General features: G+C 46.7%; 2 protein-coding genes across 5 annotated transcripts in view; one reads left to right on the forward strand and one right to left on the reverse strand.

The window, feature by feature from the left end:
• LOC135904071 (uncharacterized) overlaps positions 1 to 24,074 on the reverse strand; it is a 592,735-nt gene that overhangs the window by 386,336 nt on the left and 182,325 nt on the right. The gene's annotated exons all lie outside the window — the stretch shown is intronic.
• Positions 1 to 24,074, forward strand: part of LOC135905478 (lysosomal acid glucosylceramidase-like) — a 48,309-nt gene that overhangs the window by 4,047 nt on the left and 20,188 nt on the right. Inside the window, exons 2-4 of one of the 4 annotated variants that reach the window (XM_070531885.1) lie at positions 2,015 to 2,129; positions 4,258 to 4,440; positions 5,239 to 5,403. In XM_070531885.1, the coding sequence (XP_070387986.1) occupies positions 2,078 to 2,129; positions 4,258 to 4,440; positions 5,239 to 5,403 (400 nt within the window). In that variant the 5' untranslated portion in view covers positions 2,015 to 2,077. Of the gene's footprint in view, positions 1 to 2,014; positions 2,130 to 4,257; positions 4,441 to 5,238; positions 5,404 to 19,012; positions 19,502 to 24,074 lie in introns of those variants that run through there. The other 3 variants (XM_070531886.1, XM_065436436.2, XM_065436438.2) reach the window with 3 other exon arrangements.

Here is a 24,074-nt window from a genome sequence, read left to right on the forward strand (position 1 = left end):
GGAGTTCCCCAAGGCTCAGTGTTGGGGCCACTATTGTTTTTGTTGTATATCAATGATATTTCAGCTGGTATACAGTCTTCATTCAGGATGTTTGCCGATGATTGTGTTGTTTATAGAGTCATAGATGCCATTTCCGATTCACAAATCCTGCAAGTTGACCTAAACACTATCGCAGACTGGTGTGTGCGTTGGGATATGTCGTTAAATATAAATAAGACTGTTCACGTCACCTTTACAAGAAAACGAGCTAATCATCCCTATAGGTATAGAATTCATGATTCAACTCTAAAAGTAAGCAAGGAATTTAAATATCTAGGTGTGTTTTTTACTTCTGATTTACGATGGAACAAGCATGTTAACTATATTGGAAATAAGGCAGCATCAGTCTTGGGATTCTTGCGGCGCAATTTTAGTCATTTACCGAGTAACTTGAAGACGCAGTTGTACTTTAGTCATGTACGTTCAATACTTGAATATGGATGTGTTTGTTGGGACCCACACACATCTGAGCTTATAAACAAATTAGAAAAAATCCAGAATAGGGCAGTTAGATTTGTTCTTGGTAATTATAGCCGGCAGCTTAGCATGACAGAAAGCAAACTTAAACTTAAATGGCAAGAGCTGAAGGATCGTAGAAGGCATATTAGATTAAAATTTTTCCACGATATTTATTATTCTAAAACAGGCATAATCCGCGATAAATATATCCAGGCACCACATTATATATCTAGGCGACTTGACCACTGTTTGAAGGTCAGGGAATTTTCTTGTAGGGGTGACGTCTTCCGTTATTCTTTTTTTGTTAGAACTGTTCGAGATTGGAACAGTTTGCCATCGACCATTGTATATATTACAGAAAATGATGCTTTTTACCACGCATTGAACTAATTTGTTGATGTATTGATTAAAGTTTGTAACCTCCCTGCTGTAATGCCCTACGGGGCGATGCAGGTAACTAATAAATAAATTAATATAAAATTATGATATTTAACATATCTACGTAGTAGCCGGCCTTGCACAGCATTGACCCCTTGTTTAGAGCTTTACAGTGTGCCTTAGATTTCGCGGCGCGCAGCGCCTTGACACTCCGAACTGGATAACTCTGCCTCTTCGGCACAGATGAGGCATAAACTTTTATCAAAGAAGCGGTTTTTCTCCTTATCTTGCTGTGCGGCGACGGCTAAAACGCGACGTAATTTGAGCTGCATTGTTTTGTTTTCAAATGTATCGATATGTTGCAGCAACATCAATCCAAAAACAACGATGTGCGAGAAATTCATAGCCCAAATAAACTATTTCTTTATCGAACTGTCCAATCATTAAAAGTTAAATTTGCAATATTGTTATTATTATACGTAAATGAAAATTGAACTGAAAAAGAGAAGACAAGCTTGCCGCTGGTGTTAACCAAGCCGACAACATCTGCACGCGCGTTCAGTGCTCCGACAATTGAGCTACACCGATGGCTGTCCTTTCATCCACATTCTTATGCTCATATGCACATGTTTTCGATGCCATACCTGAAAGCCTTAGCCAGCGCCTCTCGCGATCATTGCGGCGAACGTAGAACACCCGTCAAACCGCAGAATTCGCGTTGCGCTCTATCTCAGGAGCCCGACTACTTGGCAGCAAACTCTCGCATGCTGCCACAAGACATCATAACTGCCAGATTCTATAGCATTAGGACGCTATAGCATTACGCTATAGCGCCCGATGTTACAGGACTATATTCAATTTAAGCGAAGGTGTTGAACGTTGTCGCAAGTGCGCAAGTGCGCGTTGTCGCAAGCCTCATGGCCGATTCGAGATCATTCGCCACAGGACAGTGCGTTTCGTGAGTGGCACCACGCTGTGATTGATACATGAGGACTCTTTAGGATTCCTGTTAACGCTAAGCGCGAACAGCTCCTCTCTTAACGCATCTGTAGTGAGGGCACACGAGTTCTTGTCACAATAGGTTCGCTAGTCTGAAGAGTTTGATTATTGATACAATTATAATCTTTGTTTTTTCAAGTGATGTACGTCAAGAACGACAGCACATCGTAACATTCAGCATTCCATTTGAAAGCTGTGTGCCATGGGAAAATCCTTGCTGACAACCTTAGCTACGCTTGCAATTCTTATATCTGGTAAGTCTCTTTAACGTCTTAGAAAGTCATTAAAGAAATTGCATCAAAACCCTTAATGTAGCGAAGGGCTCGTTCATGCTTGAAAACGCAGTCAACAAGAAGCACATTCAGGGCGCATATTCGACTTCATTACACTCCTTCATATCTGTCACAGACCTTGTCACAGCCTACAAACATTTCGCTAGAGAGAAGGTCCAGGTTCTTCCATGCTCATGCTTTCTTCATAACGTTGCCTCACGTACAGGATTGTCGCACGGGGAGGCAGCGTGGCGAAGCTGTTACGGGAGGCTCAACATTAGCTTCAAGTTGGTACAGAGAACAATGTCAATCCGGCTATTATCACAGCCTTGCTATATCATGCAGCACCAATTTTCGTTCTGAACTTTGCTGTGCGCCTTACAAAAAGACAGTGCTAATTGTTCTGGAGAAGCCGCAAGATTTATATTGTAGACTGCAGGCCCTGAATTGAAATTCCGTGTACATGGGAAGTTGCCGCGAAGCGTGGAAACATTTTTTCACCGATTTCTGCTTGATGTTTCCTACATTGTAACGTGGAACAATGCTTGTGCTATGGTCAGCAGTTAGTTGCCTTTAAAGGCCAGCTTTTCTTGCACTGAAACACTTTTTTTGTTAGTACGGACATGTGCTGAACATACTAGGGACGATTTTACGCTTTGTGACTCGAGTTCGTTCCTTTTTTTACTTTTTTTAAAATTGAATTATGGCGTTTTACGTGCCAAAACCACTTTCTGATTATGAGGCACGCCGTAGTCGGGGACTCCGGAAATTTCGACCACCTGGGGTTCCTTAACGTGTACCTAAATCTAAGTACCATGGGGGTTTTCGCATTTAGCCCCATCGAAATGCGGCCTCCGTGGCCGGGATTCGATCCCGCGACGTTCTTTCTTTCTTTCTTTCTTTCTTTCTTTCTTTCTTTCTTTCTTTCTTTCTTTCTTTCTTTCTTTCTTTCTTTCTTTCTTTCTTTCTTTCTTTCTTTCTTTCTTTCTTTCTTTCTCCTTTCTTTCTTTCCCTAGTGTATGTTAGTATTTCCGTTTTCAAAACAATCCTCTTCATTTGAGTTTATCTCATTTATTTGTTAAGCAGGATAATATTTTCTTAATAAGTGAAACGAAGCAGCTGTCAGAACTAATTTTCAACCTCTCAAATGGGACCTCATAATTTTTGGTAAGCTTACGATAATCTTATGATAATATAACTATACGTTTTTCTTTCTATTCCATAATAACGCAGCTTCAAAAGCTTTATGTTCAAGGCTGGGGTTGCTGATGGGAGTAGTTGCACGGTTCTTGGGAATTCTTAGTTCACCGAAAAATATGTCCAAGAATAAAATTCTTACTGTTTAAAAACGCGGACACTGTAATTAATTTTCCGAATTGAAAATAAAATTTTTAGGGGAGAAGTGATGCGCGAGGTGTCAAGCGCTTCACGGAGTCAACTTAAAAGCCGCCCAATCCACAATGTCACTGAAACGACGCATTGCACGAACGACAGCCACAACTTGCCGGCTTTTTGTCATTCTAAAGGCCCGATGGAAGTTCCTCCAAAACTGTCTGGTTTGTGGCTTCCGTTCATACACTTTTAAAAGCCGCTGCTTCAGTGCAAACAGAACATTGCATTACTGTGCAGACAAGAGTGCACAGTTATAATGCGTAACACAACATGGAGTGCGCAGCATTGTTTCCAGAGTACCCATGCCCGAGAGCGAAGGTAGACTTCAATTAGGAAAATGCACATGGTATTGAAAATTTTGTGCACAAACGGTCCATTCGACCGTCCCTATTGAAAGGTTTCATATGTGTACGAAATTTTCCAAATATCTGCGTCCTTTTCAGGGAAATTATTCAGGCTTTATGCGAACTCCAAATTACTTTCTTTATGAATGACACGTAAAACATCTAAATTTATCGAAATGCACGCGGAAGCGTTTCCACGGGACTTGAAATATTTACGCCAGTTGAGGATATCTACCAGAAATGGAACCAATGCAAGTAGGTTGCACGCGGTTCCAACAGTCGCTGCATATGTCTTGCCCAAATTGCAGTGGCACCAAACCAACAGGTTAAACTGCACGTTTCACCGAATTTGACGTTTATCGCACTTCGAATAGTCACAGCTCCCAAGGGCTGGCCAAGGGACTATGGCTTTGGCAGTCCTGTGTGCGTGTGCGGCATGACGTACTGTGACTTCATCAGCGACATCGGGCCCCTGCCGAAAGGAGCAGCTATTGTCTTTGAGAGCAGCAAGGCCGGACTCCGGTTCCAGAAAACTGTATTGCGCCGCGAAGAAACAGGTTAGTTTCTAGACCGCCTCATGCTGTCATCCAGTCCTGTACATGCATCTGTTGAGTGATGACATATGTTCTTTGACCCTGACGGCCCTACCATTAATGTAAGGCACCATCGCTATTTCGTACCGTTCTTTTCAACGCTCTCTTACCTTAGCGTGCGTCTTCAGCAAAACAGTATTGAATGCTGTCTTTACGTGTTCCGTTTCTTTCCAATGTGTGCGTGTGAGAGAGAGAAAGAGAGAGAGAGAGAAATAAAAGAGAGGGACGGCAGGAAGGTTACGCACGTCCGGTTTGCTACCCTGAACTGGGGGAAGGGGTATAGGGACGCAGAGAGAGAGCACTGTTTCGCGCACATTTGAAGGTAAGTTTAACATGCAACTACGACACTAGTGTGAACGGTACTATACATTATTGAACTGCAGCGCGCACGAAAGACTAAAGACTCAGGAATAGTTAACAAACAAGCGCTGCTTTGTTAACAAGTGCTGCTAATTTATAACTCCACCTGTGTTCGTCTTTTGTGCGCACTGCAGTTGAACAATGAACTTGCGTAACTTTCAGTTCGATTGCAATATAGTGTACATGTGTGCCTAACGTAACCTGTATAGCTGACGTACCAGGTTCCTTTAATACTATGATAAGTAACTGTCTGGCTATGGGGCCTGAAAGAACAGCCTACTCCTGCATACGTCGAGCACTGATAAAAATGTTTTGCTAACTTACTTCTTTTTCTTGTTCAACGAACGCAGGGAAATAGAAGTGTTCTTTGCCGCTTTCATTGTTGATTTCCTTTTTCAACAGATCCACCAGGCAACAACACTTTGCTGCTTGTGATAAACCCAACAGAAACGTACCAGGAAATATTTGGTTTCGGAGGCGCCTTCACTGACGCAGTTGGGTTAAATCTGAGAAATCTCTCGATGCAGCTGCAGGACGCTATTATCGGGTCCTACTACTCCACAGCAGGTAACATCAATGGTGCTTTGGCGCACATGTCATCTGCGGGGCATGGCACTGGCCATTCAACGTACCCGAAAATCATTCAGAATGTCTAAAAGCGCTCATCACTTCTATTTCAACGCTCCCACCTTCATAAAACGCCTTCTGACCGCGAGAACCGCGGTTGACAAGTATGGATTTAAATATCTTATACCACGTGCTAAATGTTATCTCTATTGTTATTATTACCATTATAATTGGTATCATCATTATCATCATCATCATTCTCAGTCTGCGTGCGAACACCGATGGGAAATGTATTTGATACAGTGACATATTTATTAATCTGTTGCTTATAAATCAAAGGGCGAACATCAGAAGCGTAAGCCCGGAGCGATCGTTCAGACAAGGGGACTCGTTTCCTTGCGCTGACGAAGACAAGTACTCTTGTTTAAACGTTGCCTCCAGGCTGACACTACATTGGCCACTGCTGAACACTTGCTGTGAAGCCTTCGTTATGCTTGAATTTGTATCAGAGATGTGACACAAAAGCGTTCCTTCAACATCTTCTGCATTATAGGTGCTTATTCCAGTCCTGCAGAGTGGTCACATTAGGGAAGTTTTGAATTAGACAATCCAAAGCTATAGACGGTGTTATCTTCCCGGTAAAATATAGGGCATAAAAGAGTGCAAAAGCGTGCACTAAAGCGTATAATGTGGTTTCTGCGCGTGCGCAGGTTCGCTGCAGCTATTTTTGGATAGGCTGGGAGACAGAGAGAAATAACAAAGGCAGGAAAATTAACCAAACAGACGCACAGTTTGCCACCTGCAGTGGTGGAAGGGGATAAATTAGCGAAAAGAGAGAAAGAAGGGAGAAACCGAGCACTGTACTACAGTAGTGGGAGCGCACTTCAGCATTTCGAAGCAGCCATTGGCGCACGCAAATCTACTTGTCGAGCTCCTACTCCTATGTTTGGAGAACGTGTGAAAAGTACGTTCACTGATATACGCTTGCAGGACAAGGTGTAAAGGCTATAGGCCGCTTGCCAGTTCGCATTAAACTTCTTTACCGCGAGCTTTAGCCAACACATGTATTGCCAAAGATGTAGTTGAGAAAGAGCATGAGCCGCGGCCTGGTACCCAATCACCATGCGTGAGTTTATGCAGCTCAACACCAAACAAAGCACCAAGAAATTTCACTGAAAACAAAGTCATACGATGCAAGGAATAAAGTTGCAAGCAAGCAACAGGAGTAAGTAGTGAACATTGCGTACTTTTTACTCTATGGAGTGCTCCATCATGCATGAACCTTCGATAAGCAAAACTAAAGCCCGTCCATACACCTGGTCGGTGAAAACATCTGTGGAAGAGCTTTAAGTAACACTACTGCGTAGATCACGCAGTCGCACAACCAGCATGGTCACCTAACCCTTTGTAGCCTTGCGGTTGGGACGTAAGCATTGGATTCATTTGGATTCTGTTGATTCTCACGAGGGCTGTGTCACTGGCTGTTATGCCATGAACGAACGCGGCCAAAGAGTGCAGCGGCAAGCAGCGGTGCCATGATTTCTTTTGCACTGTGTGACAGCTTGCCAACTTTCACACCCCTTAAACTATGTCGTGTCGCTGTAGTGGCATGGCACACTTTATGCAAGAAACATCATTTTGGAGGCAGTATGGAGAAACAAATTTCAGTCGGCGCCGACAGGTGAAATCCGCTGAGCATTTTCCCGACTGAATTACTTCTTTCTTATCACCTTGGTGTACTGCAGTTATATCTATGAGTCGCGTTAGAAAACCAGAAAATAAGATTTAAAAAAGAAAGCGCTGATTTGTAATAACACACAGAGCAGACTCCCGTCGCTTCTATGCACCAAATTAGATCTTAGTATTCACGGCCTATATTTACTGCGAAAATGCGTAGCATTGGCGTCGAGTTTTACTGTGACTTTAACTGAAAGCGTGAAAATGCAGCATTTTGGACTGGTACACTGTTGGGCGCGTTGGGGTTTGTTGGGAGAAGTAATTGACGTTTTATTAAATGTGTTAAGAGATAGTCCGGAAGAATCGCTGAAATCTGCCGATGTTTTGCAGATCCCGTACATCAAAAGAGCAATGCAGATGTCGAGCAAAACAATATTGTCACGTGGTAGTGACGGTAAAGAACACAGTAGCAGTACTGTGAAAGACAAAACTAGCTTGTATTGGGCGAACCTGTGCCCACAAAAAAGGCTACACTTAAAGCGCAACAATAGCGGCGAACACAGTCGGCGATCGTCGAAAATCTGATCAGCGGGTCAAGCGCGTCGGCTTTTATACAGCAATCATCGAATGTTCCAGACTAAACGTTGGGACCCGCATGCCTTCTAAAATGTTCTACACCATTCGTGTCAAGCGATGAAATCAGATAACACAAGGTTCGGCGACAACAGACAACGGACAGAAGCATCGATAACCTTCCAGAAACTTCGGATACATGCAGGCGCGTCCCGCGCCGTGCGATAACATTTGTTAAGCAAAACTTGTCGCCCGATAAACATAAGTACACGTGTCATTACCCCCCTCTTAAAAAGCATCGACCCGATGCTGCAAACAAACGAAAGTAATAAATAAGCACTCGTAGCAAAGAAAACAACAAAATAAGGAAAGTTCGTTAGCGTCCGTAAAACGGTTTAAGACGCACCACGTGGACCACTTCAGGTCGTGCGCGGCGCCGCTGTGAATGCGAAATGCCGTCTGGCACGACCTCATAGTCCAGTGCGCCAATACGTCGGATGACCTTGTAGGGTCCGAAATAGCGTCGCAAAAGCTTCTCGCTCAGTCCTCGTCGGCGTATAGGGGTCCAAACCCAAACACGGTCACCGGGCTGGTACTCGACGAAGCGTCGTCGGAGGTTGTAGTGTCGGCTGTCGGTCCTCTGCTGGTTCTTGATCCGCAGGCGGGCGAGCTGTCGGGCTTCTTCGGCGCGCTGGAGGTAGGTACGGACGTCAAGGTTCTCCTCGTCAGTGACGTGCGGCAGCATGGCGTCGAGCGTCGTCGTCGGATTCCTGCCGTAGACCAGCTTGAATGGCGTGATCTGTGTTGTTTCTTGTACCGCCGTGTTATAAGCGAATGTTACGTACGGCAGGACGGCATCCCAGGTCTTGTGTTCGACGTCGACGTACATCGCTAGCATGTCGGCGAGGGTCTTATTCAGCCGCTCCGTAAGACCATTCGTCTGCGGGTGGTAGGCCGTTGTCCTCCTGTGCCTTGTCTGACTGTATTTCAGAATGGCCTGGGTGAGCTCCGCTGTAAAGGCCGTGCCTCGGTCGGTGATGAGGACTTCTGGGGCGCCATGTCGCAGCAGGATGTTTTCGACAAAGAATTTCGCCACTTCGGCTGCGCTACCTTTCGGCAGTGCTTTTGTTTCAGCGAAGCGGGTGAGGTAGTCCGTCGCCACGACGATCCACTTATTTCCGGTTATTGACGTCGGAAAGGGTCCCAGCAAGTCCATCCCGATCAGCTGAAATGGTCGGCAAGGAGGCTCGATTGGCTGTAGTAATCCGGCTGGCCTTGTCGGCGGTGTCTTGCGTCGCTGACAGTCTCGGCATGTTCTGACATAACGGGCGACGTCGGCGGTCAGGCGCGGCCAATAATACTTTTCTTGTATCCTCGATAGTGTCCGGGAAAATCCGAGGTGTCCAGCGGTCGGATCGTCATGTAGGGCGTGCAATACTTCTGGACGAAGTCCTGACGGGACAACAAGAAGGTAATTGGCGCGGACTGGTGAGAAGTTCTTCTTCACGAGTAGACTGTCTTGAAGCGTGAAGGAAGATAATCCGCGCTTAAATGCCCTGGGGACAACGTCGGTGTGCCCTTCCAAATAATCGACGAGGCCTTTAAGTTCCGGGTCCGCTCGTTGTTGTTCGGCGAAGTCTTCCGCGCTTATTATTCCAAGGAAGGCGTCGTCATCCTCGTCATCTTGCGGCGGCGGGTCAATGGGGGCGCGGGATAGGCAATCGGCGTCTGAGTGTTTTCGTCCGGACTTGTATGTTACGGTGATGTCGTATTCTTGTAGTCTGAGGCTCCACCGTGCCAGCCGTCCAGAGGGATCCTTTAAATTCGCTAGCCAACACAAGGCGTGGTGGTCGCTGACGACTTTGAATGGCCTGCCATATAGGTAAGGGCGAAATTTCGCTGTAGCCCAAACGATGGCGAGGCATTCCTTTTCGGTCGTAGAATAATTGCCTTCCGCTTTTGACAACGACCGGCTAGCGTAAGCTATCACGTGTTCATGTCCATCTCTTCTCTGGACTAGGACGGCACCGAGGCCTAGGCTACTGGCGTCAGTGTGAATTTCGGTATCGGCGTGCTCGTCGAAGTGCGCAAGTACGGGCGGCGACTGCATGCGTCGTTTGAGTTCTTGAAATGCGTCGGCCTGCGGCTTTTCCCACTTGAACTCGACGTCACATTTAGTTAGCTGCGTCAGCGGCTCAGCGATGCGTGAAAAGTTCTTGACAAATCGCCTGTAGTAGGCACACGTGCCAAGAAATCTACGCACTGCCTTCTTGTCGATGGGCTGCGGGAACTTTGCTATGGCAGCTGTCTTCTGCGGGTCGGGGCGGACTCCAGATTTGCTGATGACGTGGCCTAAAAATAGAAGCTCCTGGTAAGCGAAGCGGCACTTTTCCGGCTTCAGAGTAAGTCCTGATGACCTGATGGCCTCTAGTACTGTTGCAAGCCGCCTAAGGTGAACGTCGAAATTTCCGGCGAAGACGACGACGTCATCCAAGTATACGAGACAGGTCTGCCACTTCAATCCTGCTAAAACCGTGTCCATAACGCGCTGGAACGTTGCAGGCGCCGAGCACAGTCCGAATGGCATAACCTTGAACTCGTAGAGGCCGTCTGGGGTGATGAAGGCAGTCTTTTCGCGATCTCTTTCGTCGACTTCTATTTGCCAATAGCCAGACTTGAGGTCCATGGACGAGAAGTATTTGGCGTTGCAGAGCCGATCCAATGCGTCGTCTATCCGTGGGAGGGGGTATACGTCCTTCTTTGTGATCTTGTTCAGACGACGATAATCGACGCAGAAACGCAGGGTTCCGTCCTTTTTCTTCACCAGGACAACAGGGGATGCCCACGGGCTTTTCGACGGCTGGATGATGTCGTCGCGCAGCATTTCGTCGACTTGTTCTCTTATAGCTTCGCGTTCTCGCGGCGAAACGCGGTAAGGGCTCTCACGGAGTGATCGAGCGCATTCCTCGGTGATTATGCGATGCTTGGCGACTGGTGTTTGTCGAATCCTCGATGACGTCGAAAAGCAGCCTTTGTATCGTCGGAGCAGACTTCTGAGCTCCTGTTGCTTAATCATAGGGAGATTTGGATTAATGTCGTAGTCTGGTTCGGGAACCATAGTCGTCGGGGTAGATGCGGCGGAATCCGAGAGGACAAACGCATTACTTGTTTCCAGGATTTCCTCGATGTACGCGATCGTCGTGCCCTTGTTGATGTGCTTGAACTCCTGGCTGAAGTTTGTCAGCAACACTTCAGTTTTCCCTTCATGCAGTCGGGCGATCCCTCTTGCGACGCAAATTTCCCGGTCTAGCAGTAGACGTTGGTCGCCTTCGATGACGCCTTCTACGTCAGCGGGTGTTTCGGTGCTGACCGAAATAACAATGCTGCAGCGAGGCGGGATGCTCACTTGATCTTCGAGCACACTCAAGGCGTGGTGACTACGAGGGCTCGCATGATCTTCCGACAGTGTTATTGACTTCGACTTCAGGTCGATGACTGCGCCGTGTTGGTTGAGGAAGTCCATACCGAGAATGACGCCTCGTGAACACTGTTGGAGGATAACGAAGGTGGCAGGGTAAGTCCGGTCATGAATGGTTATTCTTGCCGTGCAGATCCCAGTCGGCGTGATGAGGTGTCCTCCAGCGGTGCGAATCTGAGGGCCTTCCCATGCAGTCTTAACTTTCTTCAACTGGGCGGCGATGTGTCCACTCATTACGGAGTAATCGGCCCCTGTGTCGACTAAGGCAGTGACTGCGTGGCCGTCGAGAAGCACGTCGAGGTCGGTTGTTCTTTGTCTGGCGTTGCAGTTGGGTCTTGGCGTCGGATCACGGCTGCGTCGTGTTGAACTGAAGCTGGAACGTTGCGTCGTCAAGTCGTCTTTCGTCGGTGTAGTCTTGGCTTCCCGACTTCTTCGGGACGGCGGCGTGTCGTCATTAGGTCGTCGAGACGGTTTCTTCGTCGTCTTCGTCGGCGGCGGAGGATCTTCGTCAGTTCGACGAACAGCAACCGCACCTCCATCGGTTGCTGCTTTTAGTTTTCCGGATATGGGCTCGCAGAGCGGCCCCGGGCTTGGCCGGTGTACGGTCGGCGCTGCGGCGACAGGTAGCGGCCTGGTGACGGCGAACGGGACGGTCGTCGAGGGCTCCACTGAGTGGCGGCGAGGTAATCGGCGATGTCACGTGGGCGCTCTCCAAGCTGTGGACGCGGCGCGTTGACGGCGAAACCTCGCAGTCCCATCTCTCGGTACGGGCATCGTCGGTAGACGTGACCTGCTTCTCCGCAGTGGTAGCAGAGCGGGCGGTGGTCAGGAGCACGCCAAACTTCTGTCTTCCTCGGGTAGCTGCGCTGGGCGACGGGTGGGCGTGCTGGCGGCGGCGGTGGTGGTCGACGGAATTGCGGCGTTACGGGGTCCTGGCGCGGTCGTGGAAGGGGACCTTGACGGCGGGCGACGGCGGCGTAGCTCATCGCTTGCGGCTGAGGCTGCGGCGGTTCTGGTTGCACTTGAGGAACTCCAAGCGATCGGTGCACCTCTTCTTTTACGATGTCGGCGATCGAGGCCACTTGAGGCTGCGACGAAGGCAAGAGCTTGCGCAGTTCTTCGCGCACGATGGCCCTGATGGTCTCGCGCAGATCGTCCGTGGCCAGTGATTGAATTCCTGCGTAGTGGGTAGAGCTTGTACGGCGGTTGAATTGCCGGTTCCGCATTTCGAGTGTCTTCTCGATGTTCGTCGCCTCACAAAGAAACTCTTCGACGGTCTTCGGTGGGCTTCTTACCATCCCAGCGAAAAGTTCCTCCTTTACCCCACGCATAAGTAGGCGAACTTTCTTTTCCTCGGCCATATCCGGGTCGGCGTGGCGGAACAGACGTTTCATTTCTTCCGTGAAGATAGCAACGTTCTCGTTTGGTAGCTGCACTCGGGCGTCCAGCATAGCTTCAGCCCTTTCCTTGCGCACGACGCTTGTAAAGGTGCGTAGGAAGCCGCTACGGAACAGGTCCCACGTTGTCAAGGTCGATTCCCTGTTCTCAAACCAAGTTCTGGCGGTGTCTTCTAAGGCGAAGTAGACATGCCGCAGCTTCTCGTCGGAGTCCCAGTTGTTGAATGTTGCGATTCGTTCGTAGGTCTCCAGCCATGATTCCGGGTCTTCAGTCGCTGCTCCATGGAAGGTTGGTGGGTCCCGAGGTTGTTGTAGGATAACAGGGGACGCTGGGGCAGCCATTGGGGTTGTCTTGACCACGATCTTCTTTGTCGTCTCAGGTAGAAGTCCTTGCTCTGGGGGCAGTCCTTGCAGTCTGCGGCTAGCACGCTGGTCTTCGGCGATGTTGGTTCTGTCCTCGGGCTTCGGGCTTGGGTCGCGGCTTTGCGGGGGCGTTCGGTACATGAACGCACAAGCACCTCCACCAGATGTCACGTGGTAGTGACGGTAAAGAACACAGTAGCAGTACTGTGAAAGACAAAACTAGCTTGTATTGGGCGAACCTGTGCCCACAAAAAAGGCTACACTTAAAGCGCAACAATAGCGGCGAACACAGTCGGCGATCGTCGAAAATCTGATCAGCGGGTCAAGCGCGTCGGCTTTTATACAGCAATCATCGAATGTTCCAGACTAAACGTTGGGACCCGTATGCCTTCTAAAATGTTCTACACCATTCGTGTCAAGCAATGAAATCAGATAACACAAGGTTCGGCGACAACAGACAACGGACAGAAGCATCGATAACCTTCCAGAAACTTCGGATACATGCAGGCGCGTCCCGCGCCGTGCGATAACATTTGTTAAGCAAAACTTGTCGCCCGATAAACATAAGTACACGTGTCAATATGGTTTTACGGAAGTCCCTGGAGCAGCCCTGCATGGATGAAGACGAGCCAAAAGTTGGAGGGTTCTGGGATTCTCAAAGGGGTCCCGGGCGGATCTTTCCACAAAACTTGGGCAGCGTATTTCGTCAGGTATACGCTGTGCGCTGACACTTACGAGTATCTTTTCTTCGTGTGTATTGTGCCATTATAGGGCTTTATAGAACTTTAACATTATAGGCCAGTTTTTATAGAACAATCTGCCCACCATCCTTCAACAAATCTGCTGTTACCTGATGCTCCCCAGCTGCCTTTCCCCTTTGCATAGCTCCCAAGGCTTTCCTGACTTCTTCCGGCGGTACTTGTGGGATGTCGCATCCTTCTAGACTAGTCCCTCTTCCATTATCGTCGTGGGTGCCACTGGTACTGTATAAATCTCCACAGAACTCCTCACACTGAGGAGTTCTATATCGAGGAGGTTGTGCACACGTGAGCACAAAAAAATCAATCCACTGCACAGATCACTGCATTGCATTTAGCTCCAAGTAACGATAAAGGTGAACAAGGATGACCGTATCAATGTTTCCTTTGTAGGGACGAAGGTAGAATTAGGACCCCTTCGCCAGCTTGGGCTGGAGCTTACGCTTCCCTTGCTACTCTCTCTAGAGGCGTCGACACTAGGTTTATACAACGCGGACGTATGTGATGCCCTATTTAATTTTCTCAGTGACACAAAGAGACTGCCATGCTAGTTTCATTATCGATTTGTATTCCCTATTTAATTTTCTCAGTGACACAAAGAGACTGCCACGCTAGTTTCATTGCCGATTTGTATTCTCATCAATAATAAGGAGCGATGCTATTAGCATCTCATCTGTAATATGTTTCTTAAAATTTGGAATAACATGGTTCCGAAAACCAAGCTTCTTCGTAAAGGTGATTCATTGTTGTACTTTTAAAATCACGCTTATATCATCTGTATTTACTTAAAAGACAGTGTTATAAGTTTTTTGATCACCGCCACATTCATGGCCGATCATCCAGAGTGGGTGGCGCCCATTAGAAACAACCAACCAACCTACTACTCGCCAAACCACACAACCAAGCACAAGAAACACGGCCACCACCAAAAATAGAAAACAAATAATGTGATTTCCTCGTAGGGTTTTCGGCTGAGACGAAACACTGATGCAAGAGTATACGCATTGAAAATTTAGGCGCCAACATAACTGCCCGTTTAATCCGCATCATGTCGATCCATAAAAGTTCTGGAATCAAAATCCTAGGTTGCCTGGTGGAACCGCGCCGCATAATCGAGGGTATGATGTAGGGATAGCGTCGTAGGCATTGAATGAATGAATGAATGAATGAATGTTTATTTCATCTTGAATACACTTTCAAGAAAAGTATCCAAGATGAGTTTTCAAGTTTTCCAACATGGCGGCTTGTCAAGGCCAAGCCGCCATGCTGGAAAACTTCCGTCCCAACCCTTCTCACAATGACCGTGAGATTGGCATCGAAGCATCTAAACGCGTCATGTGCAAGCCGTGTAATGCATCTGGGTTGCTCTCTCGCGCTACCTTTTGGACACTATCAGCCATCTAGCGGTGGGCGCGCAAAGTTCCCCTCCTTATGCGTAGCCGCCGGGATTGAATCGGGCGAGCGCCGTTGCGTGCTAACGCCATATAGTAATATATAGTAATCGTAAAAAGTGGAAACTCCTGTAGGCTCCCGCGGCCGACTTTGGCTCTCAGCGCGCCAACGGAAACGGCAAAACGCACCAGCCTCCAAGATGATCGCCGCACGCCGCCGAATCTCGGAGGCCATGATTTCAGTTTTGTTTCTTTTATTTTTGTTTTTGTGACAAATAACGTTGCATAAATATCGATTTCATGCAGGCGCTTCTGCAGCTGTTTAATGTTGCGACGACGAGCGCAGAAAGGTGGTTCGCTTTTTGGCGGTTTTATTTAAATTCATATTTTCTATGTTTCAAGTTGAAACTTAGCGCCACAATCATATCAACTGTTGAAGAACTCTATCGTTTGTGATATTTTACTTCTAATTACTCACCCCAAAGGAGTATCGTAAATAAATGAGGCATGTTCCTTCAATATAAATCAACTTGCTGTACAGCCAAGGACACGAAACTAGCAGACAACAATTTATTGTAGCAAGATTGTGAGAAAAGTGGCAGACACATGAAAACGGGAAGGAACTGCGAAGTGCAGGTAATGGACAATACTCGCAAATTATTGGTGTGATGGCAATAACTTTACGTAAGCAAAACAATATGCACAAGACGTGTTGCAACTATCCAGGGAATGAAAAAAGAAACTCTACAGAGACATGTCAGCAATTATTTTCCTCAACATGGGATTGTTTTGGAAAGAATAAATATGACGCTTTTCCTTGTACTTCTGCGAAGGAGGGTGAATTAAGGTAGCAAAATTATGTGAATGGTTGCGTGCCAAAATAAAATGCCTACCAAAATTATTGGGCGTGCACCAACATCCTCATCTAGAATGTGTGAGCCAGTGCGTCCCTCGTTTAACAGCTGCAGGATATTGGCATCTCTGTCAGTTAAGCACTTTGACTGTGTTGGGAGTCTTCAGTTGCTGCCTTCGAAGCCTTACAATCGTGTTCTGATACTTGGAAATTCGCCTTTGAATATGCATGATATCCTTTGGCTGTAGAGTGTATATTGAGGAAATAGTGGAGATTCCTGCAATACGTAGAATTACAGTCAGAGGGTAAGCAATACTGGAGGCTTCAAGGCTATTGAATGTAGTCGATACGTTCCTTCGTGTAAGAAATACTGCAACCTTCAAAGATTTAGAATGGAGATGCTACGTTCCTTCGTGTAATGCATATATTTCTCATCTGAGGTCAAGGAAACACTGTTATAAGTGCTAAGAAACAATAAACTTTCTAGGGTAACGACTCCGCACACAATTAAAACATGAAAACACGTATCTTCCGCCCAGTGCAAAACAGCTGACAACTCTAGAACGCACATAGTCTGCTACTAAGGCTGAGAGAGCGAGAGCGCGCATTATTGCCATACTGCAAATATTGCACGTGTACCGTTTTATAAATGGCTACATTTCTTTTGCAAAATTGGAGCACCCATACGTTTTCAGAAGCCGCTGCGCGTAACATAAAACTCTCTGCACCGAACGGCATGTGTTCATAGGTCGTATTCTTTAACGAACCATTTTATTTTATTTTCTGACTTCGTCATTATTTCGAACGTGCCTGGTAGCTCGGACGCTGCCGCGTCGCTGCTATCGCTGGCATCACCACTCATTGCAGCTCATGATAAAAACAAAAAAGAAGAATGCGAAATGAAATTCAGCGTTGCAAATGGTCAGCAGCTGTTTATGGCTTCAAGGCCGCCGTCACTCGTTCATGCGGCCAACAGTGACATAACGAAATACGAAGAAAATTAGTCTTTAACAACGTGCAAAAGAACTTCCTGTGGCCTTACCAAGAAACGGCGACGAAGCAGTCGTGCCAGACGCTGGCAGAAGAAACCAACAACATTCCTCGGGCGCATTTTACAGAATAACGACGCCGAGAGCCCGGTGGTGGCGGCGGCGCCTGACTGGGCTTCGCACGTGTTGGGTCGTGCCGCCTGTCAAGCTGCTAGCCGCGGCCGCAGCCGCAGCCACATTTTTCTTGATATGCTCTGTCACCTAGCGGAACGGACGAAGCACCATAGCACGGTCGCGAAACGGCGCGAGTGTCCACTCTTGTCGTTTACTATGCTACTCTGTGCTAGCGCTGAGAAATAAGCAATGGCCGCCCGTAGGCATTTGTGGAGCAGACATAAAGCGTCGGGCTGTCGTGCTTGAGGCCCTGTGTGATGCGGGCTCGAGAACCGGAGATATTCTAAATCATATTTTTTTTTTGTTGCTGAAGAGAAATAGGCGTAAGGAGGCTGTGTAGATGAGACACAAAGTGACTGAAGTAGGCTAGGAATTCTAATCGCATTATTCAATCAATCGTATTTATTTGTCATATTGTATATTACATAGAAAATTGTTGTAAGTACACAAAGAAAGTACGTCGTCAGAGTACTCGTGTCACTGATATGCTGACGAGTCATTGGCTATCAAATTAATACGATTATCTTTGAAGGGAACTACCGCTTCATTCTTTGCCTGTCACTGACTTATTCAATTCAACATCCCTGTACCCGCAATGTAGCGGTTGCTAAATTTATCCGTCGGGGTTATCGAATTCATGAGACGAAGTGATCCCCAACGCGGAACCCCTACGGACAACCATCTCTGAAACGTCTAGTGCCAACAGCATCACCGTAACACGCAGCGTAGCGAGGGGTGACATTTTGCGTCGTCAATTTCACCGCTCATCTTGAGGTACATTTGTCCAGATTCTGGCCTGATTGGGAAAAGGCATGCGAGAAAGCATGAGCACGTGCACTTCTCCAACGCGCATGGGTGCGCCCAGAGCTTGGCTGGACGCACAGAGCTATAGCGAACGTTGATAAAGATGTGCATCTGTTGTCATCCAAACTGTCGTGTTATTTTCGGGCCCTCCCTATCGGATGATGTCAACATATTTCAGCTGCACACACAAACTACCGTAGCGCCTCCTGGCCAACAGTGGTTCCTCATACACGCGCTATCAAAGTGTCCTTGCTCTCGTAACAGAGAGAAATTTCAATTCACTAACGTATACAGATTCTACAGAAATTACATACATATAAATGGCCCTCTGTTAAGCGTATCATTGGGTCATTTATACAGATAAAATAGCTACAAAATATAAACTGATTAAATAAATATTAAGTTCAAAATAGCCTCGCATAATAAAGTAATCTCGCTTAGACTTCTATACATAGACCAACCTAAGGTTTCTGTACGTTCGCTTAGCAGTGCTTGCGTGAGCCACTAAGTTTGAGCGTGTACTCTTTTATGTCATTGAGTTACGACGCTCAGTTGAATCTGAGCACAAGCATGGTCTCTAAAATGGAGTATAGCTACTTCGGAAAACTGTTTTCTATATGTTTCGCGACATGCTGCGTGTGATGGGAGAGGGCTGACAGCGGATGTGCTTTATTTAGCAAGAGGTGCCACGCGTGACCGCGCGCGCTCCTGAACAAAAGAAGCGCAGCACAGATGGCCGCTGAGAAAATACGCCTTCTCTACCTGTGCGTGCGACCTCGAAGCGCTACTGGAGAAACCGCATCCTTCATATACGCGGGCATTTCGCATTTCCATCGCAGAAGGTACGCGTTCACTGCGAGAATATTCGCTGTTTCGCAGGGGCATGTGTCACCCAAGTTTTGGCTAACGATCGTGCGCAGCCAGAGAAGGGTTTCGACACTTCAGAAAATTCGCCGATCTGCCTTTTATCGAGCTCTGAGCGTTCGCAATTGCGTCTTCTTTTTTTATTCTATTATTATTATTATTATTATTATTATTATTATTATTATTATTATTATTATTATTATTATTATTATTTATTACACATGTGTGTTTTTAAAAGGTTGGCATATTGCGTCTTATTGGACACCTTCTTTGGCATGGCTGATATCACACGTCTGCTGAGAGGTTGACCAATGCTAATCGCAAAATTACTAGGCAGGGAAACGTCGGATGACATAAAGAAGACGCTATTGTTGCGCCTCGAAACATACAAGACAAAAAGTGCGTCCCTTTGTTCAAGCCCTTACGGCATGATGACATGACATGGTGTTCTCGGTACATCAACGGGCTCTATTCACAGTGGAATACGCCTATTTAGGATCGGCGCCGAGTATACTGAAACCAGGTGAGAGCTCGATGGGCTTCGCTGCAATAGGTCGTAAGTTTGCATTCAAGTTTGTTTAGGCTGCCGATGGCTAAAGCCCGAAGCTGCCGTGATATTGCGCTCATATCAACCCGCACGACTGGCGTATAGAAACGAGCCAGTCATTCTCTGGCGTATAAGGAGGTTCAATCCGTCCGAGAGAAAGCCGGCTTCGTCCATGGCTTCTGGTGCCCTGAACTTTGTACTTCGGAATAAACCTCGAGGTTTGTGTAAAGGTAAGCACGTTGACGAAGGATGCAGGCATGGCCAGTTCTCCTCTTTCAATCCCCTTTCCCGCTTCCCCAGTGCAAGGTAGCCTTCCGGGCTCAGCCTGGTTAATATCCCTGCCTTTCCCTTATGACTTATCTTTCTCTCTCTCTCTCTTTCTCTCTCTATGACTTGGCATCACTGACTATGTGAAAAGCATAAGCTGCAAGAAAGGCGTTCCCATGGTTGCATCTGGTGGCTATTATCTTGGAAACCAAGGACATTCATAAAATAGTCGGTATATTTTCCTAAATTAGTTCCGGAGAACATATGTATTGATTTTGCTGTGCAGCCGAAATTTCTCCGCAAAAACTTCAGGAAGTGCCCCTCAAGGCAAATGAGCTATATAGGGTTCTTTTTCTTTAGCTGCATCAAACTTTTCAAAACTGCCTGTAGCAAATAGCCCAATTCTAACAATTGAGTTAGACTACACGATGAGGCGGCCATTAGTTGTACAAGAAATCAAAATACTTAGTTGAATAATGAACACAGTTACATTTATTAGCTCTTTAATTAACTATGTTGGGGCACATATTTCAATATACGAATTGTAGCTAGTGAGTTTGAAAGGCATATCGACTTGGAACGAATCCTGAGGATTGCGCCTGTTTCAAGATATGCGTGGTCAAACTTGAGGTAAAAATCCACTGTTGTTGCACTTATCGTTTTCAAGGAAGCGCTGTTTTGTCTATGATAGCGCATAAAAACAGCTATATATTATGCCAATGAATTTTGTGAGACCCTGTGGAAATTATTACCTCGAAACTGGTGCTGTTCTGAGAAACTTTTCCAAGTGGCTATGCCTTGCGAACTCACCGGCCAGAACTCGCAAATGTTAATATGCGCTGTAAAATGTTTCAAAAGTTAATTAGTGCAATTATCTTAAACATTTAAATAAATATTTCGATTTCTCGTGGAAGTAATAGCAAACTTGTCGAGTAATCTAAATATAACTCAAGGCTTAGAATCGCTCTATAACCATAGGCAATTTTTAAACAATTGGTGCATGGATAGAATTGAACATGCGTTCAGGAACGGAGGAAGCCTAAAAGCAGGGAAGAAGAAACTAGGAATTGGCAAGAATCAGATGTACGCGTTAAGAGACAAAGCCGGCAATATCGTTACTAATATGGATGGGATAGTTCAAGTGGCTGAGGAGTTCTATAGAGATTTGCACAGTACCAGTGGAACCCACGACGATAATGGAAGAAAAAATAATCTAGAGCAATTCGAAACCCCACAGGTAACGCCGGATGAAGTAAAGAAAGTCTTGACAGATATGCAAAGGGGGAAGGCAGCTGCGGAGGATCAGGTAACGGCAGATTAGTTGAAGAATAGTGGACAGATTGTTCTAGAGAAACTGGCCACCCTGTATACGCAATGCTTCATGACCTCGAGCGTACCGGAATCTTGGAAGAACGCTAACATAATCCTAATCCATAAGACAGGGGCGCCAAAGACTTGAAATATTATAGACCGATCAGCTTACTGTCAGTTGCCCACAAACTATTTACTAAGGAAATCGCAAATAGAATCAGGAACACCTTAGACTTCTGTCAACCAAAGGACCAGGCAGGATTCCGTAAAGTCTATTCAATAATAGACCATATTAACACTATCAATCAGGTGATAGAGAAATCTGCGGAATATAACCAACTCTTATATATAGCTTTCATTGATCACGAGAAAGCGTTTGATTCTGTCGAAACCTCAGCAGTCATGGAGGCATTATGGAACCAGGGTGTAGACGAGCCGTATGTAAAAATACTGAAAGATATCTATAGCGGCTCCACAGCCACCGTAGTCCTCCATAAAGAAAGCAACAAAATCCCAATGAAGAAAGGCGTCAGGCAGGGAGATACGATCTCTCCTATGCTATTCACAGCGTGTTTACAGGAGGTATTCAGAGACCTGGATTGAGAAGAATTGGGGATAAGAGTAAATGGAGAATACCTTAGTAACTTGCGCTTCGCTGATGATGTTGCCTTGCTTAGTAACTCAGGGGACCAACTTCAATGCATGCTCACTGACCTGGAGAGGCAGAACAGAAGGGCGGGACTAAAAATTAATCTGCAGAAAACTAAAGTAATGTTTCACAGTCTCTGAAGGGCACAGCAGTTTACGATAGATGGCGAGGCACTGGAAGTGGTAAGGGAATACATCTACTTAGGGACAGGTAGTGACTGCTGATCCGGATCATGAGAGCGAAATAATCAGAAGAATAATAATGGGCTGGGGTGCGTTTGGCAGGCATTCGCAGATCATGAACAGCAGGTTGCCATTATCCCCCAAGAGAAAAGTGTATAACAGCTGTGTCTTACCAGTACTCACGTACGGGGCAGAAACCTGGAGGCTTACGAAAAGGGTTCTACTCAAATTGAGGACGACGCAACGAGCTATGGAAAGAAGAATGATAGGTGTAACGTTAAGGGATAAGAAAAGAGCAGATTGGGCTAGGGAACAAACGCGAGGTAATGACATCTTAGTTGAAATCAAGAAAAAGAAATGGGCATGGGCAGGACATGTAATGAGGAGGGAAGATAACCGATGGTTATTAAGGGTTACGGACTGGATTCCAAGTGAAGGTAAGCGTAGCAGGGGACGGCAGAAAGTTACATGGGCGGATGAGATTAAGAAGTTTGCAGAGACAACATGACCACAATTAGTACATGACCGGGGTAGTTGTAGAAGTATGGGAGAGGCCTTTGCCCTGCAGTGGGCGTAACCATGATGGTGATGATGATGATGATGATGATGAGAGTTAGTTCACGATACGATATCCTGAAGGACGCTTACAAAGCTATCGCTTTCGAAGACGTTAACGCAAGGTGGTTCTACGGGGATTTTTCGTATTTCCGTAACAATATTAATTCCTTCCGGGCATCACAATATAGGCTGACAAATAATCTGTCCATTATATTCCTTTGCATTCTTTTGGGATTCCGAACGACATGTAACATTTTAGCTTTAAAGCTGCACTTTCCCCCATAACGTGAAGCAGTGCCGCAATATTTGGGACAATATTATGCGTAGTAAGTCCTCTAAGTTTCGTGTTGCATCCTGTGGAGTAAACGCTCTCAGGTGCACGAACGATCTTCTTTGAAGAAAAAAACTACTCGGTGAAGTCTCTTGTCCGACTTATCTGCTTTTATGGATGTGGCGATCCTCGGTGGTGAAGATGAGATGGAGAGGGAGATTTATGTGAACTGTAGCAAAAAAAAGGAAATTTCGTCCGCAAGGCCGAACATCGATTCCGATAGCAAATTATTAGACCGCTATATGAAATAAGGATAGCAGATTTATCGGCCGTATAAACTTGTAAACATTCGCTTACTAACTAAATTCAAGAGCATTCAAAAGCAAATTAAAAAGCGCACAGGCAAACATAAACACATCTACTTCACGAGCGCGGACACTCTCTGTCAAAACGATGCTTTCGCTTCAGCACGTGCTAAGCGACGAGAACACAGCGCACATGAAGCTATCAGCCTTCGGCGCAACTAGACACTGTACCCATCGCAAATCGCTTTCGAGATAGGGCCATACGCAGCCGCTGTCGGAGTAGAGCCGCCGCCGAAGAAATTAAAGATGCGAAGTCTTAAAATATTTTTGTATCGCGTTTCGCGATACGAGAAATCAGGACTAATACAAAGACGTAGCTTATTCTTGTGGCAGCGCAATGGAGGGCCTACACGCGCGTATTCACATCAGAATGTGGTATGCTCCCGCGACTTCATAAGTATGCTGATCTTGCTGCTCAAACAACATTCTTTTATTCTTGTATTCGTCTTTCTGTCCAAAGCAATATTTTTTATGCGAAGTATACTAACGTAGGTTTCGGGCCTTCGCGCGACGCCCGGCGGTGGCCACCATTGACCCTGAAGTGGGGTCACGTGACATGTCACGTGATGACGTCACACAGGCTGCAGATGGGGCCTCATATCGCGCCGTCGGTCGCCACCATTGACCTTCAAGTGACCTTCAAGTAGGTCACGTAACATGACGTCACGTGAAGACGTCACACCGGCTGCAGATGGGGCCTCATATCGCGCCGTCGGTCGCCTCCCGGCGGTCGCCACCATTGACCCTGAAGTGAGATCACATGATGTGACGTCACGTGATGACGTCACACCGGCTGCAGATGGGGCCTCATATCGCGCCGTCGGACGTCGCCCGGCGGAGGCCTCCACGCTTGGGTTCGCGCCGTCGCGCCCGACGCGGCGGCGGCGCCACCATCGCTGCATCACGTGATATGTGACGTCACGCCAGGGATGAAGCGGCGCGCGCCCGCCGTCGCGTCAGTCTCTGTGCCCGCAACCGCGCCAGCGTCATTGCGCCAGGGCGTGTATGCTGTCAAGATGCCTCCAAACGCTAAGGATACGCTAAGGTTAAGCCTCCAATTTTTTTTGTTCGTGTTCCTGCACGCTTATCACCATTAATACCTCCCGACTCGCCCAATTCGCAATATTTTTACAAGGACAACTTATTTCATTTACATTTTCCAATCAGTGACAACAGTGGCAATAATACAAAGGTGCACTA

Source organism: Dermacentor albipictus, chromosome 1 (assembly GCF_038994185.2).
Source record: "Dermacentor albipictus isolate Rhodes 1998 colony chromosome 1, USDA_Dalb.pri_finalv2, whole genome shotgun sequence".
Classification (NCBI taxonomy): Eukaryota; Metazoa; Arthropoda; class Arachnida; order Ixodida; family Ixodidae; genus Dermacentor; species Dermacentor albipictus.